Source organism: Oncorhynchus clarkii, chromosome 20 (genome assembly GCF_045791955.1).
Source record: "Oncorhynchus clarkii lewisi isolate Uvic-CL-2024 chromosome 20, UVic_Ocla_1.0, whole genome shotgun sequence".
Classification (NCBI taxonomy): Eukaryota; Metazoa; Chordata; class Actinopteri; order Salmoniformes; family Salmonidae; genus Oncorhynchus; species Oncorhynchus clarkii.
In genome coordinates, this window is record NC_092166.1 from 55857848 (window position 1) to 55882207 (window position 24360).

The 24360-nt window shown below is 44.1% G+C and overlaps 1 protein-coding gene across 1 annotated transcript in view; it reads left to right on the forward strand.

The window, feature by feature from the left end:
- Nucleotides 1–3139: 3139 nt before the first annotated feature.
- Nucleotides 3140–24360, forward strand: part of LOC139377498 (glutamate receptor ionotropic, delta-1-like) — a 417048-nt gene continuing 395827 nt past the window's right edge. The window contains exons 1-2 of the mRNA XM_071120533.1: nucleotides 3140–3221; nucleotides 12554–12709. Coding sequence (XP_070976634.1) covers nucleotides 3140–3221; nucleotides 12554–12709 — 238 coding nt within the window. The remainder of the gene's footprint in view (nucleotides 3222–12553; nucleotides 12710–24360) is intronic.

Below are 24360 nucleotides of genomic sequence, written 5' to 3' on the forward strand. Positions count from 1 at the left end.
AAATGGTGGGCACACCAGATACTGACTGGTTTTCTGATCCACAACCCTACCTTTTTTAAAGTGACCAACAGATACATATATGTATTCCTAGTCATGTGATATCCATAGATTAGGGCCTAATGAATTCATTTCAATGGACTGATTTCCTTATATGAATTGTAACTCAGTAAAATCTTTGCAATTGTTGCATGTTGCGTTTCTATTTTTGTTCAGTAAACATTCAGAGCTACAGAACAGCATCGAACAGCATGCTAAATTCACTTCGACAACTTGCCTGATTTGGCCTATATTAGGAACAACAGCCAAACAGTCCCATCAAAATATGACAACATCAACTTCTCCTACCCTAGAAAGAGATTCATACCTACTCATCTCTTCCCAACATCCCAACATACTGCTAGCGGAATGTATTCCTGTTCATTTGACAATATAATTGCACCCTCATCGCTCAAGGCGTTAATGTGCTGTCAGAATGGATTAATACTTCATTACTGGTTTCATTGCTTCTTAGCATCGGAAATATTGACAGTTCTTGACAATGTATAAGGAAATGCAATTTGTTGGTTGCACATATGGGACTTCACAGATGGGCAATTTGCAACCTCAATTACTGGCTAGACTGCTGGAGGTTTTTTTAAAGGCCCATTGCAGTAAAAACGTGATTTCCCTGTGTTTTATATACACTGAGTACACCAAACATTAGGAACACCTTCCTAATATTGAGATGCACCCCCTGCTTACCCATTCAACCTCTGAATGGCACACATACACAATCCATGTCTCAATTGACTGAGGCTTACAAAATTCTTCTTTAACCTGTCTCCTCCCCTTCATCTACACTGATTTTTAAGTGAATTGAACAAGTGAGATCAATAAGGGTTCATAGCTTTCATCTGGATTCACATTGTCAATCTATGTCATGGAAATAGCAGGTGTTCTTCATGTTTTGTACACTCAGTGTATATATCCACACTGAGGTTGGATTAATAGTGTGCAATTGTGTAAATGATTTTGAACTATCTATAGGCTACGACACGGTGCTCTATCAGCCTCATATAATTTCTAAGAAAATCCGTGTTTTCTCTCGTCCTCACACCTTCTTCATCTTGGGAGAGGGAACGCTCAAGCTGCAGCAACCACTTGTTACCAGAGTCTAGCTGCGGGCGCGCTTTCCTTTCCGTGAACGCCAACCGACATTAAATCCCAATTCACTGCATGTGCCTCTGGCCCAATCCTGCAATAAGCAGTCAAATATGTTTTCATACGGATATTGAATAGCCTTTTACATTTTATTTGTTTTACCAAAAACACATTATATATTCATTACAGCCATAATTAAATCGTACGTTCATACAGTTAAAGTGGCAAAGAAAAATATTATTACTATTATCATTATTAGTATTATTATACCATACCGTAGGTGTAGGTCTAAGCGCGGCTGGCTACATGAATGATCTGACATTGAGCGCATCATAGGACGGGGAGTAGTCCGGAGCTGTCCATGGATTCTTCGTGCTGAAATCTCTCCGTGATAAAAACAGACTTAGCCAAACAATTAAGGGGAATTTCCGTCTCATATTCAATCGCAAGAAATATCCTTTAATTGTAAGACTAAGAATATTACAGTTGCATCTCTTGTACGAAGATTTCTTATCTGAAACGTACCACTGTCATCGGGAGAGAAAAAAAACAACCCAGAAAGTTCATTCGATTTTTGGAGTTTCGAAATGTGGTCTTCCTTCTTCGGTGCTCTACATTATCAACATGTACTATGAACCTGTTAGTCCAGCAAATAGAAGAACACAATGATGTCACTTGGCTCCGTGTCCATGTATGCAGTCTCTCCATAAATTATGAGAGGTTCGATAGGTCATTTACCACCATGCATGAACAGTTGGTTACAAGGCATTAGTACACCTATTGGAAACGACATTTAATATTTGATCATGAATGTCTCCAAATACAATTGATATGAATTGTTGGCTATTGTTACAACACTGTCCACGATCAGTAGCAGAGAAACTGGAATCAGTTGTCAGAAAATAGCATACAACACAGAGAAGATTGTTACATTGTTACAAAAAAAAAAATCACAAAGACAGTGGGCTAACCGAGCTAGTAGAGCTCCTGTATCAAACCATGATAGACGTGCTCTCTACCCACCCGTCTAACCTCTATGTCCAAACTACCTCGCAGGTATCCCATCCCCAGAAGCACATGCACTCGCGCCTTCTCTCCAAGCAGACAGCTTAGTAGAAACAGTCCTCTCCACGTCAGTTCTTTCCGATTCATGCCATTAGTCCATTTCCACATATATTATTGGGGCGTTTCAACGCTTTAAGTGGTCCCCATAAACCTGTAGGTGAGGACAGGTTTTACGCACACATCCACAGACCCTTCCGCACGCTATATCCTACCTGTGGCATCACCACTGCTACCGGTTATCATGCACCAATCTAGTTATGTCATTCGATAATAGCAATGGATAGAGTTATATTATGAGAGTTAATTATACATCGGAACTTATGCGCCCTGTGCGATTACTTACACTGCAATGCAAGTCTGCTTTGCGCGCCATCCATGTGTTTTTTATGTCGGATTTTCTTTGGTTTTCAAGGTTCCCGTCCATGGTAATGTGCGTTCGCTGATAGACCGATTCTCAGGGGCATGTCTTGATCGCCGTCGCCGTCTCCGGCTTGCTCGGATTCCATCTCTCCCTGTCTTCTCCGGGCAGCTTAGCGTTGTAGATAGAGTCTCTGCAGTCACGTGGGTCGAGAAAATCGAGAGAGAGAGAGCTATCGAGAGAGCGCGTGGGGGGTGTCCCTCCTCCGCAGTTTGCAGTTTGATATGTCTCAGACTCCGCGAGCGCTGGATAGAGCGAGAGCCGCAGAGCGCGCTGGATTCTCAGCCTTCCTTACCGAAAAGCCGAGTATTTCCCTGCCTTTTCTGCCCAACCGCCACCTCCCTTGCACTTACTTATTCTATCCCCAGGAAACCCCTTGACGTTTTTCCTCCTTCCTTATAGTTTTGTTTTCGGCTTTTATTCACAGACTGAACAACTGGTTCATGCACTGTTGCTTATTTGGATTTGTCCGACATACGAGGGACGGTGGATGAGCTGCTTTCGCCAAAACCGGAGATGGAATTGCTGATAATATGCCTTTCCTTATGGATGTTGCAATGCAATTCAGTGGCGAGCGCGGACTCCATCATTCACATCGGTAAGGAGCTTGTGCAGGGGACACGGGGTGCAAACGCGGAGGTGTGATATAAACCCCCTCGGTGCTTAGAATAAAACAGTCCTCTTTTGTTGTTTAAATGTATGATACATTTAGGAAGGCATACGGATGAATGTGTTAGTATATAGAGCGAGTTACAACTAAATACGTTATAAACGATAATGATATGTAGTTCTGTTGAATAGCGTTGCTCCATCCCGGGAGCTGTGGCAATTTTACAGCATCATTTGAATTCTAATTAAATAGTCAAATTTGCGTTGCCTATCATACAATATCTTATGAATGTCTTTGCAAATGCTTGACTGAAAGTCTCTGGAAAAGTGCACCACCAATGTGTCTTTTCCGAAATCATGAGAATAGCCAATATTGTAAATATACTGTAATTCACACCACAAAACCAAAGCAAGATGGAACTAATTTGCTTGGATCAGACGAACTAAACCAACGTGTGTTTTTAGAGGATTGCCCCCCCCCCCTCCCCATCTATAAGCATGAACTTTGAATTGAACGTGACCGAAATGTTAAACGCCTGTGAAGGAAATAAATGACAAAGGGACAAATACTAAACCCTTATGTCCGAATCCAACATTAGAATAGATGCCAGTGTACTCTGTTTGGTGAATTTGGGTGTGTAATATATCAGATTTGTCAAATGTAGTTTATCTGACATGAATTTACATTTAAGCTAAAACAACTTATGTTCGCGGCGGGGGGAGATGGAGGGGGTCAATACGAATAACTAGAATATTATATTTCTAAATAATGTCACTGGCATGTGTTTAATGCCATTTGTTGGATCAAAGGCAACTAATGCAAACACGCATGTATACATGCAAGCATGCACGTACAAACACACACACACACACACACACACACACACACACACACACACACACACACACACCGTAGCAGAAAAATAATCATTTTTTGTTTAATTTTACATCGAAACCTTTGCATGTTAAGTATCCAATAGTGCTGCAGTGATCAACAGTTAATATGTTGGAATAAAGCTCTCCAGCACGATAACAGCTGAAGCATCTTACATTTGAGACAGTAGTTTAGGCATTTAGGCTGTTGCGGGGGTTTATAATTAAAACACGTAAAGGCTATTGGATGCATTATCATCGATGGCATTTGCACTTTGTCGGCTTTACCATGATATAAAACATAACTAACAAACCAGGCGTGAAGCAAGTTGGAATAATTCTGATGTAGCCATTAGGACTTGTTGGTTACGTTGCACCTTTGTCACCCCCATCATCATTAAAACCAGGGCTTTTATCTGTATTTGGTTATTTTAATGTTTTTAAAACATTAATTCCATGGCCGTCAAGGTTTTGATGTATTTTGGAAAATGTTGTTCTCTCGGAATCCAATGTGATTTTGTCGGGATCTTGATAGAAAAGGCTTGGAGTGCAGGAACAGCTTCAGTCATTACCAAGCATTACCCATGAGTATGCTGCGTAGGCTATATACCAAACATGTTTTAAACAATCAATTATCTTTCTGATTAACTTCATATGAAATTGTCTTAATGAGTGAGGTTGAAGAGTGGTGCACCATTACGTTCGAATACAATGGATTCTCATTTTAAGGCTTGCTTGACGCATGCGGTTCAAATATTCGTTGCTCATAGCCAGTCTGCTGCTACATGCACAACAACTCCGGAGAGCCCTCAAATCAACGGTGGTCTGACTTGGAAACCAAAAGACGGCCCACTTTTGAATGTGGCAGAGTTCCATTCCGGTCTAAACCCTTTCGCGAGGATCTGTCTCGTCCTATCGTTGGTTTTGCCGTCTCTGTGGCATTTGTTTTGCTTGGTTCCTCCTAGGAGTGAATATATTAGATGTTCAATATCTGAATGTTAGGCCTAATGGGTATGGTCCAACTCCTGATATAAAACGGGTAAGGACTATTTGTGTGATTGTGCACAAAGTGGGACCAATAGCCTAGAGAATATTACGTTTGCCTCTACCTTATTGCTATATATTTTCACCCTCCTCTCATTTCCTCTCCTCTTCAAGTTATCCTTCTGGCCAAAAGCTGAAGCTGTTCCTTATGCAAAGGAGAAATAGGTATGTCCAATGAGTTGGACACCTGACGTGGAATGATTTACGGGGTGATGGGACGATATAGAGACGCTGGCTATCCAGCCCTGCAATGGAAGGCGAGCTCGAAACACAGGAATCAAATCCATTCTCACCGACAAAATAGAGGGCAGACGCGCTATTCTGATCCCATGCTAAATAAGACGAACACACCAGTTATACATCAAGGAAGGCTTTTCGCTTTGACCACCTGCAAAATACAACACTTCCGACATAAATCGAGGCTACTTTATCCAATCTGAACGCTGTTTTACAATCATTTACTTCAGACGATTGATAATGTAGCCGATCAACAAACAACTCGAGGAAACTTGAATGGATTTTAAAGTCTAGGCAGTTCTACCATAAAGTCAGCGAGCATATTCTACATTTACGTTTGAGTCATTTAGCAGATGCTCTTATCCAGAGCTCTTGTGAAGCCCGGCCCATATCTACAGGAAACTGTAAAGGTAAGGTAACTGGCTAATGGCAGCCAGTTACCTGTAAGTTACTGTTAAAAAAGGGAGGTCTACAATATGTTACTGTAACATATTGTACCTTTTTTTACAGTAACTTACACCACCAGTAAATGACCATCAAAACAACAGGATTTTTTTTTTACAGTGTAACTGAAGCTGAGGAGTGGGTAGAAGTTGCCCCTAACCACAGATACATGAACAAGAAGCCTCCCCCCCCCCCATCTCCCAATGGTAAAATAATGGACAGGGTTTGGATAATCTGGTCCTAGATATGTAGCTAAAGCACATCTTCAATCAGGGCCCAGTTTTTCAAAAGTTATCTGATCGGATTTTGGCAGTTGGATAGGATTAAATGTGTAGAATAGAATGAATATAATGGGCGTCCCCATTAAAGCCAATGATATGATGCCATGTTCTATTCGTTCTATTTTATGCATTTTATCCTATCCAACTGCCGAAATCCGATCAGATAACTTTTGAAAAACTGGGCCCAGTAGCTGGAGCTGAGAGAGTCTATATAGGCCTACAACCTTGCTCTCCATGGTGCTGAAATGAATGTGCATGGGGGAAAATATATGTATTGCGTGTAACCAACCACCATATGCCAGATTGACAGGGAGGGAAAGTGAAAAGTCTTGATCTGGCATCCACCCACTCACTGTAAATCCACTAACCTTTCCTTATAATGCTAATAAGGATCAGTAATATGCTAATAAGTAAAATGCTAATAAGGACCTACATCTTAAGAGAAAATAGTGTCATGTCATCCATTTCTTGACAAGTTGTATCCTAAACATTAGGGCCTACTTTTGTAATAGTTGCTCTGAAACTAACCTCTTACCCAGGGTAATTGCACATAGGTGGAAGTGTCAGGTGAATGAGATTTCTCTGAAACTGAAATGCAACTGCCTGTGTTGGTCTCGGGTGTAATCATTTGTCCAAACAGTTGTAAAACATCCTGTCCTGTTTTGCAACGAAAACGAGAGTTTCTATTGGACACATTCAGGTAAGTCCTTCCCTGGGAAGGGGAGTACTGGCGGCTGGTAGAGCTTTTTTAGTCGACGCGACATGGTGGCAATGTAACGGTCTTCTTGTGGTGAAGTAGAGGCGGACCAAAAAGTAGCGTGATTATATTGATTCATGTTTAATAACAAAAAGGATAAACACGAACACTACAAAACAACAAACGTGGAAAACCAAAAACAGCCCTGTCTGGTGCAAGACACAGAGACAGGAACAATCACCCACAAACACACAGTGAAACCCAGGCTACCTAAGTATGATTCTCAATCAGAGACAACTAATGACACCTGCCTCTGATTGAGAACTATACTAGGCCGAAACATAGAAATACCCCAAAACATAGAAAGACAAACATAGACTGCCCACCCAACTCACTCCCTGACCATACTAAATAAATACAAAACAAAGGAAATAAAGGTCAGAACGTGACAGTACCCCCCCCCCCCCCCCCCCAAAGGTGCGGACTCCGGCCGCAAAACCTTAACCTATAGGGGAGGGTCTGGGTGGGCGTCTGTCCGCGGTGGCGGCTCTGGTGCTGGACGTGGCCCCCACTTCACCATAGTCTTAGTCTGACTTATTGTCCGCTTCCGTGGCCTCCTAACCACGGCGACCCTTCTCAATGGACAGAGGGGCAGCTCGGGACAGAGGGGTGGCAGCTCAGGACAGAGGGGCGGCAGCTCGGGACAGAGGGCCGGCAGCTCGGGACAGAGGGCCGGCAGCTCGGGACAGAGGGGCTCTGGCGCCTCTGGGCTGAGGGGCTCAGGCACCTCTGGGCTGACTGGCGGCACTGGCGCCTCTGGGCTGACTGGCGGCACTGGCGCCTCTGGGCTGAGGGGCTCTGGCGCCTCTGGGCTGACTGGCGGCACTGCCGGCCCCTGGCTGACTGGCGGCACTGCCGGCCCCTGGCTGACTGGCGGCAATGGCGGCCCCTGGCTGACTGGCGGCACTGGCGGCCCCTGGCTGACTGGCGGCACTGGCGGCCCCTGGCTGACTGGCGGCACTGCCGGCCCCTGGCTGACTGGCGGCACTGGCGGCCCCTGGCTGACTGGCGGCACTGGCGGCCCCTGGCTGACTGGCGGCACTGGCGGCCCCTGGCAGACTGGCGGCACTGCCGGCGCCGGGCAGACGGGCGGCTCAGGCGGCGCCGGGCAGACGGGCGGCTCAGGCGGCGCCGGGCAGACGGGCGGCTCAGGCGGCGCCAGGCAGACGGGCGGCTCAGGCGGCGCCGGGCAGACGGGCGGCTCAGGCGGCGCCGGGCAGACGGGCGGCTCAGGCGGCGCCGGGCAGACGGGCGGCTCAGGCGGCGCTGGGCAGACGGGCGGCTCAGACGGCGCTGGGCAGACGGGCGGCTCAGGCGGCGCTGGGCAGACGGGTGGCTCAGGCGGCGCTGGGCAGACGGGAAGCTCCGGCGGCGCTGGGCAGACGGGCGGCTCAGGCGGCGCTGGGCAGACGGGCGGCTCAGGCGGCGCTGGGCAGACGGGCGGCTCAGGCGGCGCTGGGCAGACGGGCGGCTCAGGCGGCGCTGGGCAGACGGGTGGCTCAGGCGGCACTGGGCAGACGGGTGGCTCAGGCGGCGCTGGGCAGACGGGAAGCTCCGGCAACGCTGGAGAGGAAGGCTCTGGCAGCGCTGGACTGAGTAGCTCTGGTGCCTCTGGAATGAGGGGCGGGAGCTCTGGTAGCGCCGAACAGGCGGGAGACTCCGGCTGCGCTGGAGAGGAGGAAGGCTCTGGCAGCGCTGGACAGGCGGGAGCCCCTGTAAGGATGAGCCGGAGAGACAGCCTGGTGGGGGCTGCCACCCGGAGCACTGGAGCTTTTGAGCACAGAGCCTGCCCAACCTTACCCGGTTGAACGGTCCCGGTCGCCCTGCCAGTGCGGCGAGGTGGAATAGCCCGCACTGGGCTATGCAGGCGAACCAGGGACACCGTGCGCAAGGCTGGTGCCATGTAAGCCGGCCCAAGGAGACGCACTGGAGACCAGATGCGTAGAGCCGGCTTCATGGCACTTGGCTCGATGCCCACTCTAGCCCGGCCGATACGCGGAGCTGGAATGTACCGCACCGGGCTATGCACCCGCACTGGGGACACCGTGCGCTTCACAGCATAACACGGTGCCTGCCCGGTCTCTCCAGCCCCCCGGTAAGCACAGGAAGTTGGCGCAGGTCTCCTACCTGGCTTCGCCACACTTCCTGTGTGCCCCCCCCAATACATTTTTTGGGGCTGACTCTCGGGCTTCCATCCACGCCACCGTGCTGCCTCCTCATACCAGCGCCTCTTCGCCTTCGCCGCCTCCAGCTCTTCTTTGGGGCGGCGATATTCTCCATGCTGTGCCCAGGGTCCTTTACCATCCAACTCATCCTCCTTCCTCTTTTCGCTGCTGTTGCTGTTGCCCGTTACCACGCCGTTTGGTCCTGTTGTGGTGGGTGATTCTGTAACGGTCTTCTTGTGGTGAAGTAGAGGCGGACCAAAAAGCAGCGTGATTATATTGATTCATGTCTAATAACAAAAAGGATAAACACGACCACTACAAAACAACAAACGTGGAAAACCAAAAACAGCCCTGTCTGGTGCAAAACACAGAGACAGGAACAATCACCCACAAACACACAGTGAAACCCAGGCTACCTAAGTATGATTCTCAATCAGAGACAACTAATGACACCTGCCTCTGATTGAGAACCATATTAGGCCGAAACATAGAATTACCCCAAAACATAGAAAAACAAACATAGACTGCCCACCCAACTCACGCCCTGACCATACTAAATAAATACAAAACAAAGGAAATAAAGGTCAGAACGTGACAGGCAAATTCAAGATACAAGAACCAAGAACAGTTTGCTACTACAGTGGATGAAGGAGCAGAAAGAGCATGGAGATGTGGACATTTTTGGAAACGAGGAAGAAGTAATGGAGCTGAGTGTAGAGGGAAGTGGTGTGGTGAGCAAGATTGGCATCATGTACAAAAATAAAAAATCATACTCTGGTAGCTCAGAAATGTAACATGACAAGAGTGAGAATGAATTACCTGTAGCGGCAGGTGGGGTGAAGACCGCCGAGAATGAGCCTCTGGAGTGAGGAAAGATCTGTGCCTTCTGGCTGATCCATATGTGGTGTCAGGTTGGTTGGAGAAGAGGTTGGGGACTGTTGAGTCGGTGAAAGTAACTCGAAGTGGAAACGTAAGGATTTGTTGCATTTCTTTCATCCACCACACTTCTAGGGACAAGAACTGTGACTTGCTTTGCTCTCCGGAGCTGGACACAGTTGAAAGGAGTGATAACTCGGGAGGCGTTAGTAAGGATCGGCGTCCTGTCAACAGGACAGTTGTCAATCATGCAGGGCATTATGTCAAGATCACAGATTTTAGAGAAACAACAAATATCGGTACATATAAGTTTCTTATATCAACTGAAAGCTTACATTATTGTTAATATAACTGCACTGTCCAATTTACAGTAGCTATTATTGCAAAAAAATGCCATGCTATTGTTTGAGGAGAGCTCCTAACAACAAAACACTTTTTTATTTGCGGTAGGTTTGATAAATTCACCTCTGAAGGTGAAATGTGTACTTACATTCTGAAATCTTGCTCTGATTTATCATCCAAAGGGTCCCAGAGATAACACAATGTGTCGTTTTGTTAGATAAAATCCCTTTTCATATCCTGGAAAGGTCCATATAGCATGCACTATCGATTTTGTATTTCCACTCGTTCAATTTGCAAAGAAAGTAATCTATGAACATCTCACTGTAAATGTTGTTTCAACCAGTCAAAATACATTCGTATCTATTCCCCAGAGATTCTAGAAGGTAACAAGACTTCACTATTTCATTAGGGGTGTAGTATATCCTATAGGACACCATATTTGGTCATAGAGCGACGCTTTCATGGCACGCCGATGACGCGGGTGGCCATCACTTGAATGACTGTATATTTGTCAAATAAGCACCAATCGGGGTCAAACAAAGCTAGCTAGATAGCTAAAAGAGCTGGAAACCATGTATATGTCGTAAAATGTAGCTACTAACCTTATACGACAGCCTGGCTTTTCATTTTGGACAAAAATGATAAGGATATTCAGAGTTATGAAAACTGGGTGTTAACGAATTGTTGAACTTATAATATGGCGACTAAAACCTCAATCAAAGGCAAAGTATACAGATTTGACCATATTCTGGCAGAAAAATTGAATATGAATGCGAATGTCTCCCTCACGATTTGCCAAAATGTACCTGGGGACTTCACACTAAAAGTCTTGTTGTTCATTCATACTTCAAGTTATCCATCTGAAACTTTGCACACACACTGCTGCTATGTTGTGGACACTATCAGAGTGATGGCTAGAACTATGACCTTTCTGTTGCATTTCAAAGATGGTGGTAGAAAAATACTGGTTGTTTTTTTCTTTGTATTTTCTTCTACCATATCTGTTATATTCTCCTACATTCAATTCACATTTCCACAAATGTTTCCTTTCAAATTAAAGAAAATGCATATCTTTGCTTCAGGGCCTGAGCTACAGGCAGTTAGATTTGGGTATGTCATTTAGGCGAAAATTGAAAAAAAGGGGGCTATCCCTAAGTGGTGAGGAGAATCAACTGAAATAGAAGATTCCCGGTGTCTGTGACGCTCGCTGTTTGGTGCGACGCAGACCTGGTGGAAAGCGTGGTGAAACAGTGAAGACACTGTTTTCCTGCTGAGTTTAATGCAGTCTTTATCCTACAAAGTCAAGTTAGGATGTGTCAGTTATCCAGTGAGAGCTTTTGTCCCAAACCCATTACGGTGTCTTAGGTGCCAAGTTTATGGTCATGTTGCAGCAGTGGGCAGGAGGGAGATTCTTAGATGTGAGAAGTGTGCAGGATGGCATGAGACAAATGAATGTGTAGTATCGGTTTTGTGTGTTAATTGTAAGGGTACCCATAGTGCTGGAGATCAGAAGTGTCCGGTGAGAGAAAGGCAGGTTGAGGTTGCCAGGATCTGAGTAATACAGAAGGTTTTGTATGCTGATGCAGTGAAGTGAATAGTAGAGGAAGATGAGTCCATGGCGAGGGATGCTAAGAGATTCCTTGTGTGTAAGCTGAGGCCAATAGAGAGTGATAGGTGCTTCAGTAAGGTTGGTTTCGTAGCATTCATATTCGTGGTTATCAACTGTACCACATAAATTGAACATAAATCACAGAAATAGATGTTGTGGTGGCAGCTGCAGAGAAGTACTTGGGTGTACGGGATTTTACTGCCTAAGAGTTACAAGTTGTGTTGAACGATAGTGTCCCGTCCTCCCAGGCTGCCAGCCTGGTGTATGATCAGATAGGGCCAAGTAGTGGAATAATGGTGAGGTTTTTAATGGGTGTAGGGTTAGTTGGAAGGGCCATTTTTCTTCCTATTTCCCCGTTCTTTTTTCCTTCCCTTTTTGTGTCACAAAGTATAATGAATTCACATTATAGAACAGTAGGCGGAAACACAGGGATAGATAAGAGAAATTGATGAATAGGGAAACCATGACCTGCCTCACAATCCAGTAGAGTAGGTGGTGGTGTATTCACCTTTCAGTTGGTTGCGATCCGCCAATACAAATTTAAAGAAGGTCCCTCCCCGTTTTGTTCTTAAAAAAAAAAATAAAAAAAATAAAAAACATTTTGCAAAAGATTTGGCATAATCAATACACTCCTAGTTTTTGCAATGCATCTCTACACATATTGCAATGTTGACAATTGCATCTTTTCAACAGGTGCCATATTCGAGGAGAACGCAGTGAGGGATGACGAGGTTTTCCAGCTGGCGATCTCAGACCTCAGTCTCAACGACGACATTTTGCAGAGCGAGAAAATCACACACTCCATAAAACTTGTCGAGGCGAACAACCCTTTCCAGGCGGTCCAGGAAGGTAAGGGACGCCATTGAATTATTTTTAAAAGCATTTTTCTCCCCCTTTCGCCATATTTGGTTAGGAGGCTACTTAGTAGCATAACTATACCTCAAGTGCAGTTTGTAGGCTAGTTATTTTTTAAGAGGAGAAGAGGATCATTTAAAGTGAAACACCTATTCCTCTTTGAAGCTCTTAAGCCTTGATTACATTGCAGGCCCATTTTGGAATACTGACTGTCCAAGCAGCAAGTTACAAGTGACCAAGTCAGATTTGTGTGTTTTCAGAAAGCAGTCATTTGCTGACATGGCTATGCTAGTTGTCATAGTAACAACGGGTGTGTGTGCAGTGGTGTAGGCTGATTGGTGGTGGTTCTCTTGTGCTGCCTATCGCTCAGAAGTTATGTAGCAAGCTCAGGTGACAACAATGCCTGCCATGGGAGTTTCCAAGCTAAACAATTTAATTCTGATCAATTCTAAATAAGTCATGTTTTAGTTACCACAACAATTCCATAAAAAATTATAGAATAGGCTTTTACGCTTAACAGTTTCTCATGTGTATTATGAATGGTCCACTACCCAAAGGACATCCAGCCAACTTGAAACAACTGTGGGAAGCATTGGAGTCAACATGGGCCAGTATCCCTGTGGAACGCTTTTGACACCTTATAGTCCATGCCCCGATGAATTGAGGAAGGTGTTCCTAATGTTTTGTAGATTTTAGGATGGTCTACATTGTAGAATAATATTGAAGACATCAAAACTATGAAATAACACATATGGAATCATGTTGTAACTAAACAAACAAATCAAAATATATTTTCTATTTCTGATTCTACAAAGTAGCCACCCTTTGCCTTGATGACAGATTTGCACACTCACGAAACAGGAATAACATTTTTAAAAACAGCTGAATAGGCAGACTTTGCAATTGCCGGATTTATTTTATGCATAATCTATAATGATAGGCTATTCAATTGGCTACACCTGTAGGTACAAACTTTGAGGAAATTGTGACGTAATTTGCATATTATTTTGGCGCTCCCTCACCTAAAAAGATAGCACTACACCCCTGGCCATTAATTTGTTTGTAAACAATTAACAAGCTAGTTAGTTACCACATGTTCTTGTCAAACTGTCAACAGAGTAGCTAGCAAGCAACAAGATATGCCAAATAACAGCATAAAACCCACTTGAAAGCAATTAAATCATAGTTGACTATTCAGACACAAGTCGCATGGCCAGGAATCAGATTTGTATCTGATTTCAAACCACTTACAATGGTGGTTTGAAAGTAGCTTGAAATATCAGATTCAACGTGGTTTTTGGCTGTTCAGACTGCAGGTAGAAAAAATTAATCAAATTGAATATGCCCAAAAATTTGATTAGAGTGAAAAAGGCTTAAGGCTCCCCAAAATAATTGAGCAGCAGTATCTTCTGTGGATAGAAAGCTAGGTGGAAGTATTGAGTCGAGTAGGACTCGACTCCATTTTCCACACATCATTGCTATCCAGTGTGAGGCAGCCTTTAAAGACATGTTGCTTTCAAAACAGGTAGCCTAATTTGCTTGTTTCACAGTGAGTTGTATTGGTGATGATGGTAGATGTTGATCAAGAAATTAGCCTCTGTTTCAGACTGTAACATAACGAAGGGTGTAAAATATATAAGTTGTTTTTCCTCTCTAAAGTCACAATGTTAATGACAGTCTTTTCAATGTTTTATTTTTTTTTGTGTTCAGCCAAGCCTTTTCTTCCCAAATGGTCTATCCATGTTTTGACCTGACACTTACAAACTCACAGACTTTGCTAATGAGTTCAGTCACCCCCAAAAAGTTGGTCCATGTCATGTAACATCCATACAACCTCTTTTATTTGCTTTATTTGTCCAACATGCCACTTTTTTGGGGTATACACTCCCCCCAAGGCGCACACATCAAAAGTTTCATTTATTTATTTTGTCAATTCTGTGAGACATTCAAGTTTTGATTTTGCGTACAAATGTAACATCCATACGCTGGAATCGGCCTGTACCTTTTTTTCTGGATTGAAAAAGCACAACTGCTGCTTAAAGGAGCAGTGCAGTCAAAAACCTAATTTGCCTTTTTTTTTTTAAATATATATTTCCACACTAAGGTATAAATAACACTCTGAAATTGTGAAAATTATAATGATGCCCTTTTAGTGTTGTCACGTTCTGACCTTTATTTCCGTTATTTTGTCATTATTTAGTATGGTCAGGGCGTGAGTTGGGGTGGGCAGTCTATGTTTGTTTTTCTATGATTTGGGGATTTCTATGTTTTGGCCTAGTATGGTTCTCAATCAGAGGCAGGTATAATTAGTTGTCTCTGATTGAGAATCATACTTAGGTAGCCTGGGTTTCACTGTTTGTTTGTGGGTGTTTGTTTCCGTGTCTGTGTTTTTCACCACACGGTACTGTTTATGGTTTTCGGTCGTTCCACGTTTATTGTTTTTGTATTCAGTTGTTCATGTTGAGTATTTCTTATTAAAAGAACCATGGACACTTACCACGCCACATATTGGTCCTCCGATCCTTCTCGACTCTCCTCTTCAGAAGAAGAAGAAGAGGAAATCCCTTACAAGTGTAAGAGCTTAAAAAAAACAAAAAAAACTTCAGCCTGTTCGGGTGGGATGGTGTTTTCAGCCCACAGCAAAAACACCTTCACAATCTGATCTGATTATTCTGACCAATGACCAGTAATTTTTTTATTTGCAATGTATCCTGCTACTTTGAAGGGGTAAGCGGGGCAGAAGCAGTGGAATTCAAAGTTCAATTGGTCAATTGCTCGTAAACCATGTCGTCATTACTTGCCAGGGGTCCGTATACGTTACATACAGTACATTAGAAGCTGTTGATGTTGAATTGAAACGGAAACTCACCAAGTCAGTTTGCCTTTCACGACCTTCCGGAGGAGGTCAATAGCAGCCAAGGGCTTGCTGCTCATTATTTGCATAAATCTCTTTCAGCAAAATCTATGTTAACTGCATGTAAGTATATGTGGCCTTTGCACACAAGTACACAAACAATGGCATCTAATACCATTGGAGGCTGCTCGGTAATTGGTCACAGTTGAGTCCCTGGGCTTTTTCAATTAATGACATTGAGGGGCAGAGGGGATCAATACGGCACAGCCAGGGAGTGGCTCGATGACTTCCCACTCATCGCTGACCTTTTCCTCCACGCCAGATAGTCAGCCCTCTGAGACCACCGCTGACAGCTCGGGGTGTGGGGGATTATGGGTAAGGGAGGGATTCACACCTTGTGATGTGTCCTGCTGTCCAGTAACCCCTGCGCTCAGCGCCTGCTCCTCTCTGTGACCAATCGAACCGATAGGCTCCCAGGGGGCCGTGCGGCTGCTAATATGATTCTCTTCCTGTGGTGAGGGAGGAGAGAGAGAGATCTCTGGCTGACTTAGAACAGAACACTGTTGCTTTGTGTCATTTTACATTTGAGAGTGACATGATTTGGTAGAATCTTGTAGGGGTGAGGAACCAATGCAAGTGAAAATACTGGAGGCATGTACAGTATTTGTGTTTTTATGTCCAGTAACATGATTGGTGGAATCTTGTAGGAGTGAATAACCAATACCAAGTGAAGATACTGGAGGCACATATAGGCCTGTGTTGTTGATGGTAAGTGTTGGGCAGTGTTTCATTCTGAATGTGGGTGTCCATATTGTAACGAAGAAGGCATTTCATAAGAGCGCAAATAAACGTGACACACACACACACACACACACACACACACACACACACACACACACATTTGCTCATTGTAGTAAAGTTGATTTAGCTTGTTTGAAAACGCATCACATACAAGACAAAGCATTAGTGTTTCTTATGACAGTGGGAGCTCATTAATAATGGAAATTGTGCGTTTAGGGAGTCGTTTTTCATCCTTGGAACGAGCAATTATTTTACAGTAAGCCTTTGATTTGATTCTATATAAAACTATTGTTCTCAAACATCGAGAACCATGTCTGAAAGTTTCTGTCAAATTACCTTTTTCATTAGCTATAAAATGCTTCAGCAAAAATGATTGGAATTGGAAGCTCACACTCAGCATCTCCACTCAAAGAATTGTTTTTATAATGGTAGGATTTCTTTATTGACTCTGACACTGAAGTGTCATTATTGGATATTTGCTAACAGTGCAGGAGTATCTCAAAACGATTTACAACAATACACGCAACTCTAAAAGTAAAATAATGGAATTAAGAAATATATAAATATGACATTGCTCACAGGGCCTCCCGGGTGGCGCAGTGGTCTAGGGCACTGCATCGCAGTGTGCCACCAGAGACGACCTTCGTCTCTCCCGAGCCCGTACGGGAGTTGTAGCGATGAGGCAAGATAGTAACTAATAACAATTGGATACCAGGAAATTGGGGGTAAAATAAAATCTATATATATATGACATCTAATATTTAGATATTTCTTAATTCTATTCTTTTACTTTTAGATTTGTGTGTATAGTTGTGAAGATACTTACTGCACTGACTTTTTGATTTGAACTTTTTCTTCTCACTGTACAAATTCTTCAATGGCTTTTTAAAAGTCAAGCAAATTAGGCTAATTACCGTTCTTTATCATGACCAGCAACTCCGTTACCACTGCATTAGTGTAAAAATAATCATTTTACCCTGGCGTCCTGCGCTGAATGAATGATTGTTTTATTTCTTAGAGAAATTTCCACTGTCCATTCTTTACACAGACAATCCCCAATATCCTGCGTCTAAAACAAATCAACGCTTTTTGTCTCCTCATTGTCAGAGGAGCAGCATTCTCTGGTTGAATTCCATGATTACCGCATCAATATTGATCTCACTAGAAAACTAAACAGAAAACCTTTTCTCTCCAGGCTTTAAGTGCACCATTGTGCTGACGGTGAAAAGCGTTTAATTGATATGACCTTTTTTAGTGGCCATGCAGATAAGATGAGTGTTTATTGAGAACATTCCCCTGTTTCCTGGTGTTGACATAGTCTGCTGGAGTACAATGGATGAGTACAATACAATGGATAAGAATGATAAGACTAGAGCACAGAAGACTCAAGCCTACTCTTATGTTCCATGTGAAGGTAGAGACTCACACACCTTCGAGGTGCCGTCACCCCTGTGCAACTTCTCAAATAGGACCAGAGATGGTGTGACACCAGGAACCCAGAGTGATGAGATTCATCTCCTTCTCTCCTCCTCCCGCCCTCTCCCTCGCTCTCTCTTCTGTGGTGATTCTACAGAGAGCTCTGAGAATCACTCATACCCAGCTGGCAGCCAGCTCCAACCCTGAGCCTGCTTCAGTCAGTGCTGGCCTGAAAGACACCATTTTATGACAGAGGAAACAATTGGGCAGAATTAATCATGTTGCCACCCTGACTTATTCTCCCAGACTGGTGCAATATAGAAAGAAGATGCATAGCTGGAGCGTGGATAAACATCCAAAAGTGCAAGCCCAGTTCTATCTCCACAAGATAAACAGCCGTGGTTGTCTCTGCAGCATCACCCATTAGCTGTGTGCCTCGCTTTAAAATGAATCAGTCCTGGATAATTAATTTGCGGACTTTTCCGGACTCATATCCCGGCATCTGATGCAAACACTGATTTAAAATATATTCTGGCTGCCTGGCAAGCAGCTCGGGCTCAGAGTAGTGGAGGCCTGCGGTTTGAGGATGGTTGTGTGCGTGTTTCTGTGTTGCTTAAGGAAAAAGGCAACTTCAGGACACCTGGGAATCAAATGAGGGGGAGCTCCGGTGTGAGGAATGGCTCCCACTACGCGGACAAATGACCATCCTCTGTCCCACGAATGTGCCTGCCAATGGCACGCTTTGTTTATTCACTTAACTCGTCTCTCTGACTCGCTCCCTCAGTCTCTCTTTCTCTGTACTGATCTGCTTACATGATAGGCACCCAATGACTGTATGTCTATTGAATCCTGCCGACTACGCCATTATATAGCACATGCTGTCAACCGTTGGCAATCTCTCATGTTTTAGTACAGCAGAGATGATCTGATATTTGCCATTCAGTGATATTGCACTTCCTGTTAAGGAGTTGAGTCAGACTCGTAGGAGTAACTTGCCACTTCTCATGCGAGGATGGTCAAGTGTATTAAGCAGGGAAGAGGCGGCTTCCCAAAAATACTCTAAAATTAGAAAATGGAACTGAGCCAATTTATCTTGAGTTTTTTTTCCTTTCAGCTCCGTGTAGCTAGTAGTGGTGGAGGTTGAGCTCTTTGGTGTGTGGAGCTGTCATACTGGCGACCACACAGCTCTGCACCGTCCCTGGGTGTTTGTTCTGAGTGAGGCCGTGACCGCGGAGGGACCGTGGGAGGAGATGGTTTTTGAAGCACAGAAGGGTTAAGGTCGGCTTGGAGTCGGGGGAGCAACATTGATTTAGGAGCCAGGGGAAGCTGTGGACCTGGCCATGGGCCACCACTCTCCGAGAGGGGAAATGCCTCTTATTGAGTGCACTTCACCAAGGCACCCTTGCTGCTCTGCTCTACTCTTAGCCACTGAGTAGAGCAGAGAGTGGAAATGTCAAGGTGACTGTAGAGGATAACTGGAGCTCACTCTTGCCAGGGTGCCTATGTTACATGGATACAGAGTAGGCCATGTTAGGAAAGTATCTCAGCACTTAAGGTAGTTGATCTGATTCTTCAGGGGAGAATTTGCAGTGTTATTATTTTTTCCTTCCAGCGAGCACAAATATCCTCGCAGTATATCCAAATCAATTTAACAGAGATACATTACCACCACTCAATAGTAGCGCCTATAACCCCCCCCCCCCCCCCCCCCTGCTGTAATTGGACAAGTGGAGTCAGAGCAGCCTTTTTTACTGTCCTGCCTTATTCTCACAGATTCCATAATTAAGCCCTCCAAATCGACCCTCGTTAATTCAGCATCTAAAACAAGACTCTTAATAACATGTTTTATTCGATATTTCTAGTGGCTGTGGAACATAACTACTATCCTGCCACCAGCAATGAAAGGGAACAGGGAAGCAGCGCTAACTGTCGGATGGAAGCAGTGAGGGATGATTGATGGGTCAGGTAGTATAATATATATGTGTTACGGCAGCTCTCGCTGGGTCATTTTAACCACTGGAGACTAGTGGCATGCTAATCAGACGACTGTATTTAAATCAACTGCTGTAGATGGTAATGTCCATCATAGCTGGTAGGGAGAATGGCAAAAGTCACTGTTACATTTTTTTTTTAAATCACACTTACCCATGTAAACACGCCTGTGTAAAGTACCCATATTTTTCCTTCATTGCTTGTAACTGATCAAGTGGGTGCACTGTTAAGATCTTAAGCCATGCCATAGATTAGCCTGTCACCTAATAATGGGACATAAATATACTCTATGCCTTGCATTTCTATGTATGAATATGGAATCTAAGAGCCCACAGCACAGCCAAAAGCCCAGGGCTTGCATTAATGGACCCACCCCCACCCCCACCCCCACCCTAACGTACCTCCTGGCCCGTTCAAAGAAGATATTGAAATATTGATAATTAATTTGACCGAGACGCGCACGCTGTCAGATAAAGCATCCGAACAAGCGAAACAGTGCCTCTCTGTCTCAGTATGTGTAGCCCGTGTATCTGAAGGAATAAAAGAGCATGGGATGACATTCCCTTTTTTGCCAAACCGCATCAGATACACGAGGCTGCATATTGTAAGACAGAAGGCCGCTGTTTCAGTGGGTTGGATGCTATTTTGGACTACCATGAAAAGGTAACCTACTTTTTGAAGTGATTTTGTTTTACAATCAGATGGAAACATCATGACTGGTTGTGTTCATGCCACTTTAAAAGGTAGGCAAATACATTTTTACAGTTCAATTACCTTTCATTACCATAAAACCCACAATAGAACCACTAAAGCAGTCATTTGGACTGCTCATGAATTAAAAAAGTGTGAACTTTTTTTAAAGTCCTTCCCAACTCCGCCCTTGACGTTTCCCAAATAACTCTATAATACACACTGTCGTTGTTAAATTCTTTATATCACAAACAGAATTGATGTAATAGTCAGTTTTAGGAAGGCATGGCATTTTTATATAGTTTTCCTTGTTGCCCCTCCCCTAGACCGTAGGGCCTGCTCCTCCTTCTCTCAATAGTTGAAGATGCCGTGCCCAGTTGAAAATCACCCTGATATTTGCCTTGAAAAGGAAAGTAACGCAGGAGCTTGGTGGCATCTTAATTGGGGAGAACGGGCTCATGGTTATGGCTGGAGCATGGAAACCATGTGTTTGAAATCATTCCATTTGTACCGTTCCAGCCATTATTATGGTCCGTCCTCCCCTCAGCAGCCTACACTGGAACCTAAACTATACCAAAACTAATTTCACACAATGCCTATAATAAGAGATTATATAAATGAAGTAGGCTGAAGTATGATGGGGGAGAATGGATGAGTTGATGAGCGAGGAGAAGCGAACAATGCTTAATTATGTCACCAATTGTGAATGAAGAAAAGGGCAGGCCATTCAATTGTATTGATATATTCTAATCTTAACATGTTATGTAATCTCAATCTACTCTGGCCTATTTGGGGTACACAGTGAGAGCGTGCGTCATTTACCATGGCAAGAAGACCCAATGTATGTAAACGACTCCGATGGTGGAGATGAAATGAATCATGATGACGTCCCTGAGTATTCTTCTGATTCTTCAATTCTCCAGATTGAATTTGTAAATCAATCTGGAGTGCCAGTGTGCACTCTGGGCGTTTGTAAAATCAGAGCATTGTCAGATTGTCTGTTTGTAAATTCAGAGCGCATACTGGACACCGTGGCCGAGGAGTAGGGGTGCGTTTGTAAATTCCCTCTTGCTATCTACTCTGATTTCAGAGCACTCTTGTCTGAGTGTGCTAAAGTGCAGAATAACTGATGAATCTACGAACGCTCAACACCCATTGAATACGGCCGGTGTCAGTAAACGTCAGCAAGAAAAGCCTAATTAAATTGTTTCCAGCAGCAGAGTAACAGTCACCAACGCTCTGGATAAAACGAAAATAGCCTAACCAGCTCTGCTAGGGCGAGAAAAATGGTCAGAGTGAGGTGTTCTCTCGTTTACGTCTGGAAGTAGCTAGCCAGCTAGCTAACTTTAGGCAGTTAGCTTGGGTGCTTGACTGCCGTTGTGAGTCGGATCAACCCTACTCCTCGGCCAGAGCGTCCAGTGTGCACTCTGAACGGTTCGAGATTAAAACGCTCTGAATTTTCAAATAAAAAATCTGACAGTGCTCTAAATTTACGAGCGCCCAGAGCACACTCTGAGCGCTCTCTTGCTCTCCAGAGTGAATTTATGAACGCACCCCAGGGTTGACCCGAGCGTTCTGACCTCACAACGGCAGTCAAGTACCTATGCTAACGATGGCTAGCTTGCTATCTACTTTCAGACACAAATGAGAGAACACCTCACTCTGACCATTTTACTCGCCCTAGCAGGTTAGACTGGTTAGACTGTTTTCATGTTATCCAGAGGGTAGGTCAGAGAAGGATAGTATGTCGATGTAGACAGTTGCAGTGTATGGCCTCCACAAGTTGACCTTTCCCACAGCTTATGTGGCCTACGGCTTTTCTATAACCTTTGACATTATCAACTCACCATTGACATTATTGAGGTCAATGAAACCAATCAGTAAATAGGTTTATACTCAAGTCTTGGTAGGGTTTAGTCTTGGTTGGGCCTTTTGCACCAGGCCCTGAATTCATCAACGATGAGCATTGCGATCTTAAAGATGTACTCCAAGATCTTAAGCACCACAAATTCGTAACATATTGCAACAATTGGAGTCGTAGCATATCAAACAAATTGGCAAATTCGTATGATATCATACAAATTGCAATGTTTTTAACATACTGTACCACGCAAAATGGATGACATAGTACACAATAGGAAATTGTAGTACACAATAAACTGGGACCACTTTTGGCTCGCGAGCACCACTTTCAAAACTACTGGATGAAATTATACCGAAGTTCGAGAGCGTGTCTTTAAGCAGGATCATTTTCCGGATCCAAGCCCCACATAAATCTGCCAAATTTGGCCTGGCAGTTTAAGTGGCTAATGAGTTTCAAAGAGTTTCCAAGGTTGCAGTGATTTCATTCTGGCTCGTTTTCAAAGGGAGAAAGAGCATTCTGGCAAATGCCATTACAATCTCTGATCGCTGCAATCCATCTCAGTACAGATCACAGACACATTCTGGGGCTTTAAACTCTACCCAATGGAAATGTTTTCTGGCTCTTTTATGATATTATTTTCCCTATCTCTATTGGGTTCTGGTTCGTTTGACTCACAGTGATAAAGAGATTTGGATTGAGAGGAAAGATATCCCGTCTCTAACTGTAGATGTAGTTATAGCCTAACTAACTAAGGCCTAGAGTTTATCCTGGTCATGTCACATGATAAATAAAAACTCCCGGTCTTAGTTATTAGTGACTGTCTTTGGCAGCTTTCCCTCTGCAGGGCCACGGAGTGAGAACAGCAGCAGCACCCTCCATGGTGATGTACTGGAACGCCACGCTCTGCAATCGCATCCCTCATTTGACATGACAGACTTTTTGCTCAGTCAAATACACCTCGCTGCTGCATTACAATATTCAATCAGAGTGAGTCACCGTTGTGCCTTCGAGAGAACCGTGTACTACCGAGGGAGAGGATAGAAAGAGAGGCAGAGAGAGACACACGCAGAGAGAAAGAAACAAACAGAGATGCAATGACCTGTAATTATCTCAAGAAGCCATTTGCATTGTTAAGAGAGAACGTGAACAAACCTTGGGGAAAAAGCTGTTTCACAACAACAAGTTGGAGTGATTACGGCACGGGGAATATCATCTAAAAATGACTACTGTTTAGCAGGCAAATGCCTCAAATTAGCAAGTACATGGCTCAACTATTAAACTGTGCAATTAAGGCGAGATTGTCTCATTACATCAGAGGGTAGCTATTACGGCTCTCTCCCATGCCTCTTATTGAGCCATGAGAGAATCGTCGCACTTACACTACCACCGTACTTCACACGCCTACCGAACTGCCAACCTACCTACCACAGGAGGTTGGTGGTACCTTAATTGGGGAGGACGGGCTCGCGGTAATGACTGGAGCGGAATGACTGGAATGGTATCAAACACATGGTTTCTATGGGTTTGAAGCTATTCCATTAGCGCCGTTCCAGCCATTATTATGATCCGTCCTCCCCTCAGCAGTATCCGCTGCTACCTACCTACCTACCTACCTACCTACTTACCTACCTAACCCATTACAAGAAAATACATCAATTATGAAGATGAAGGGTGTGACTGTGTAAAAGCTTAGCCCGTGTAACTCTCATCAAGTATCTATAGCACTGTACGCAGGGTGGATGTTAGTAGGGTGAGTCCATAGGATCACCCACTGACTGATATAATGCCAATTTCCCCTCACTGCCTCTGGGGGACTATTCATACTGCCAAGGTGGCTTGTTTGAAAGGTATTCAAATATAGCCGACCTCTCCAGGAAATAACCTATATGGATGGAGTATTATACTGTGTACCTCAGGTTTAAAGACGGACTTTGATGGTGGTATGATAAATTAAAGAAAAGAAACTGATTGGTCGCGAACAAATATACAATGTGCAAAAGTTGCTGGCAGGTGTATAAAGTCGAGCAC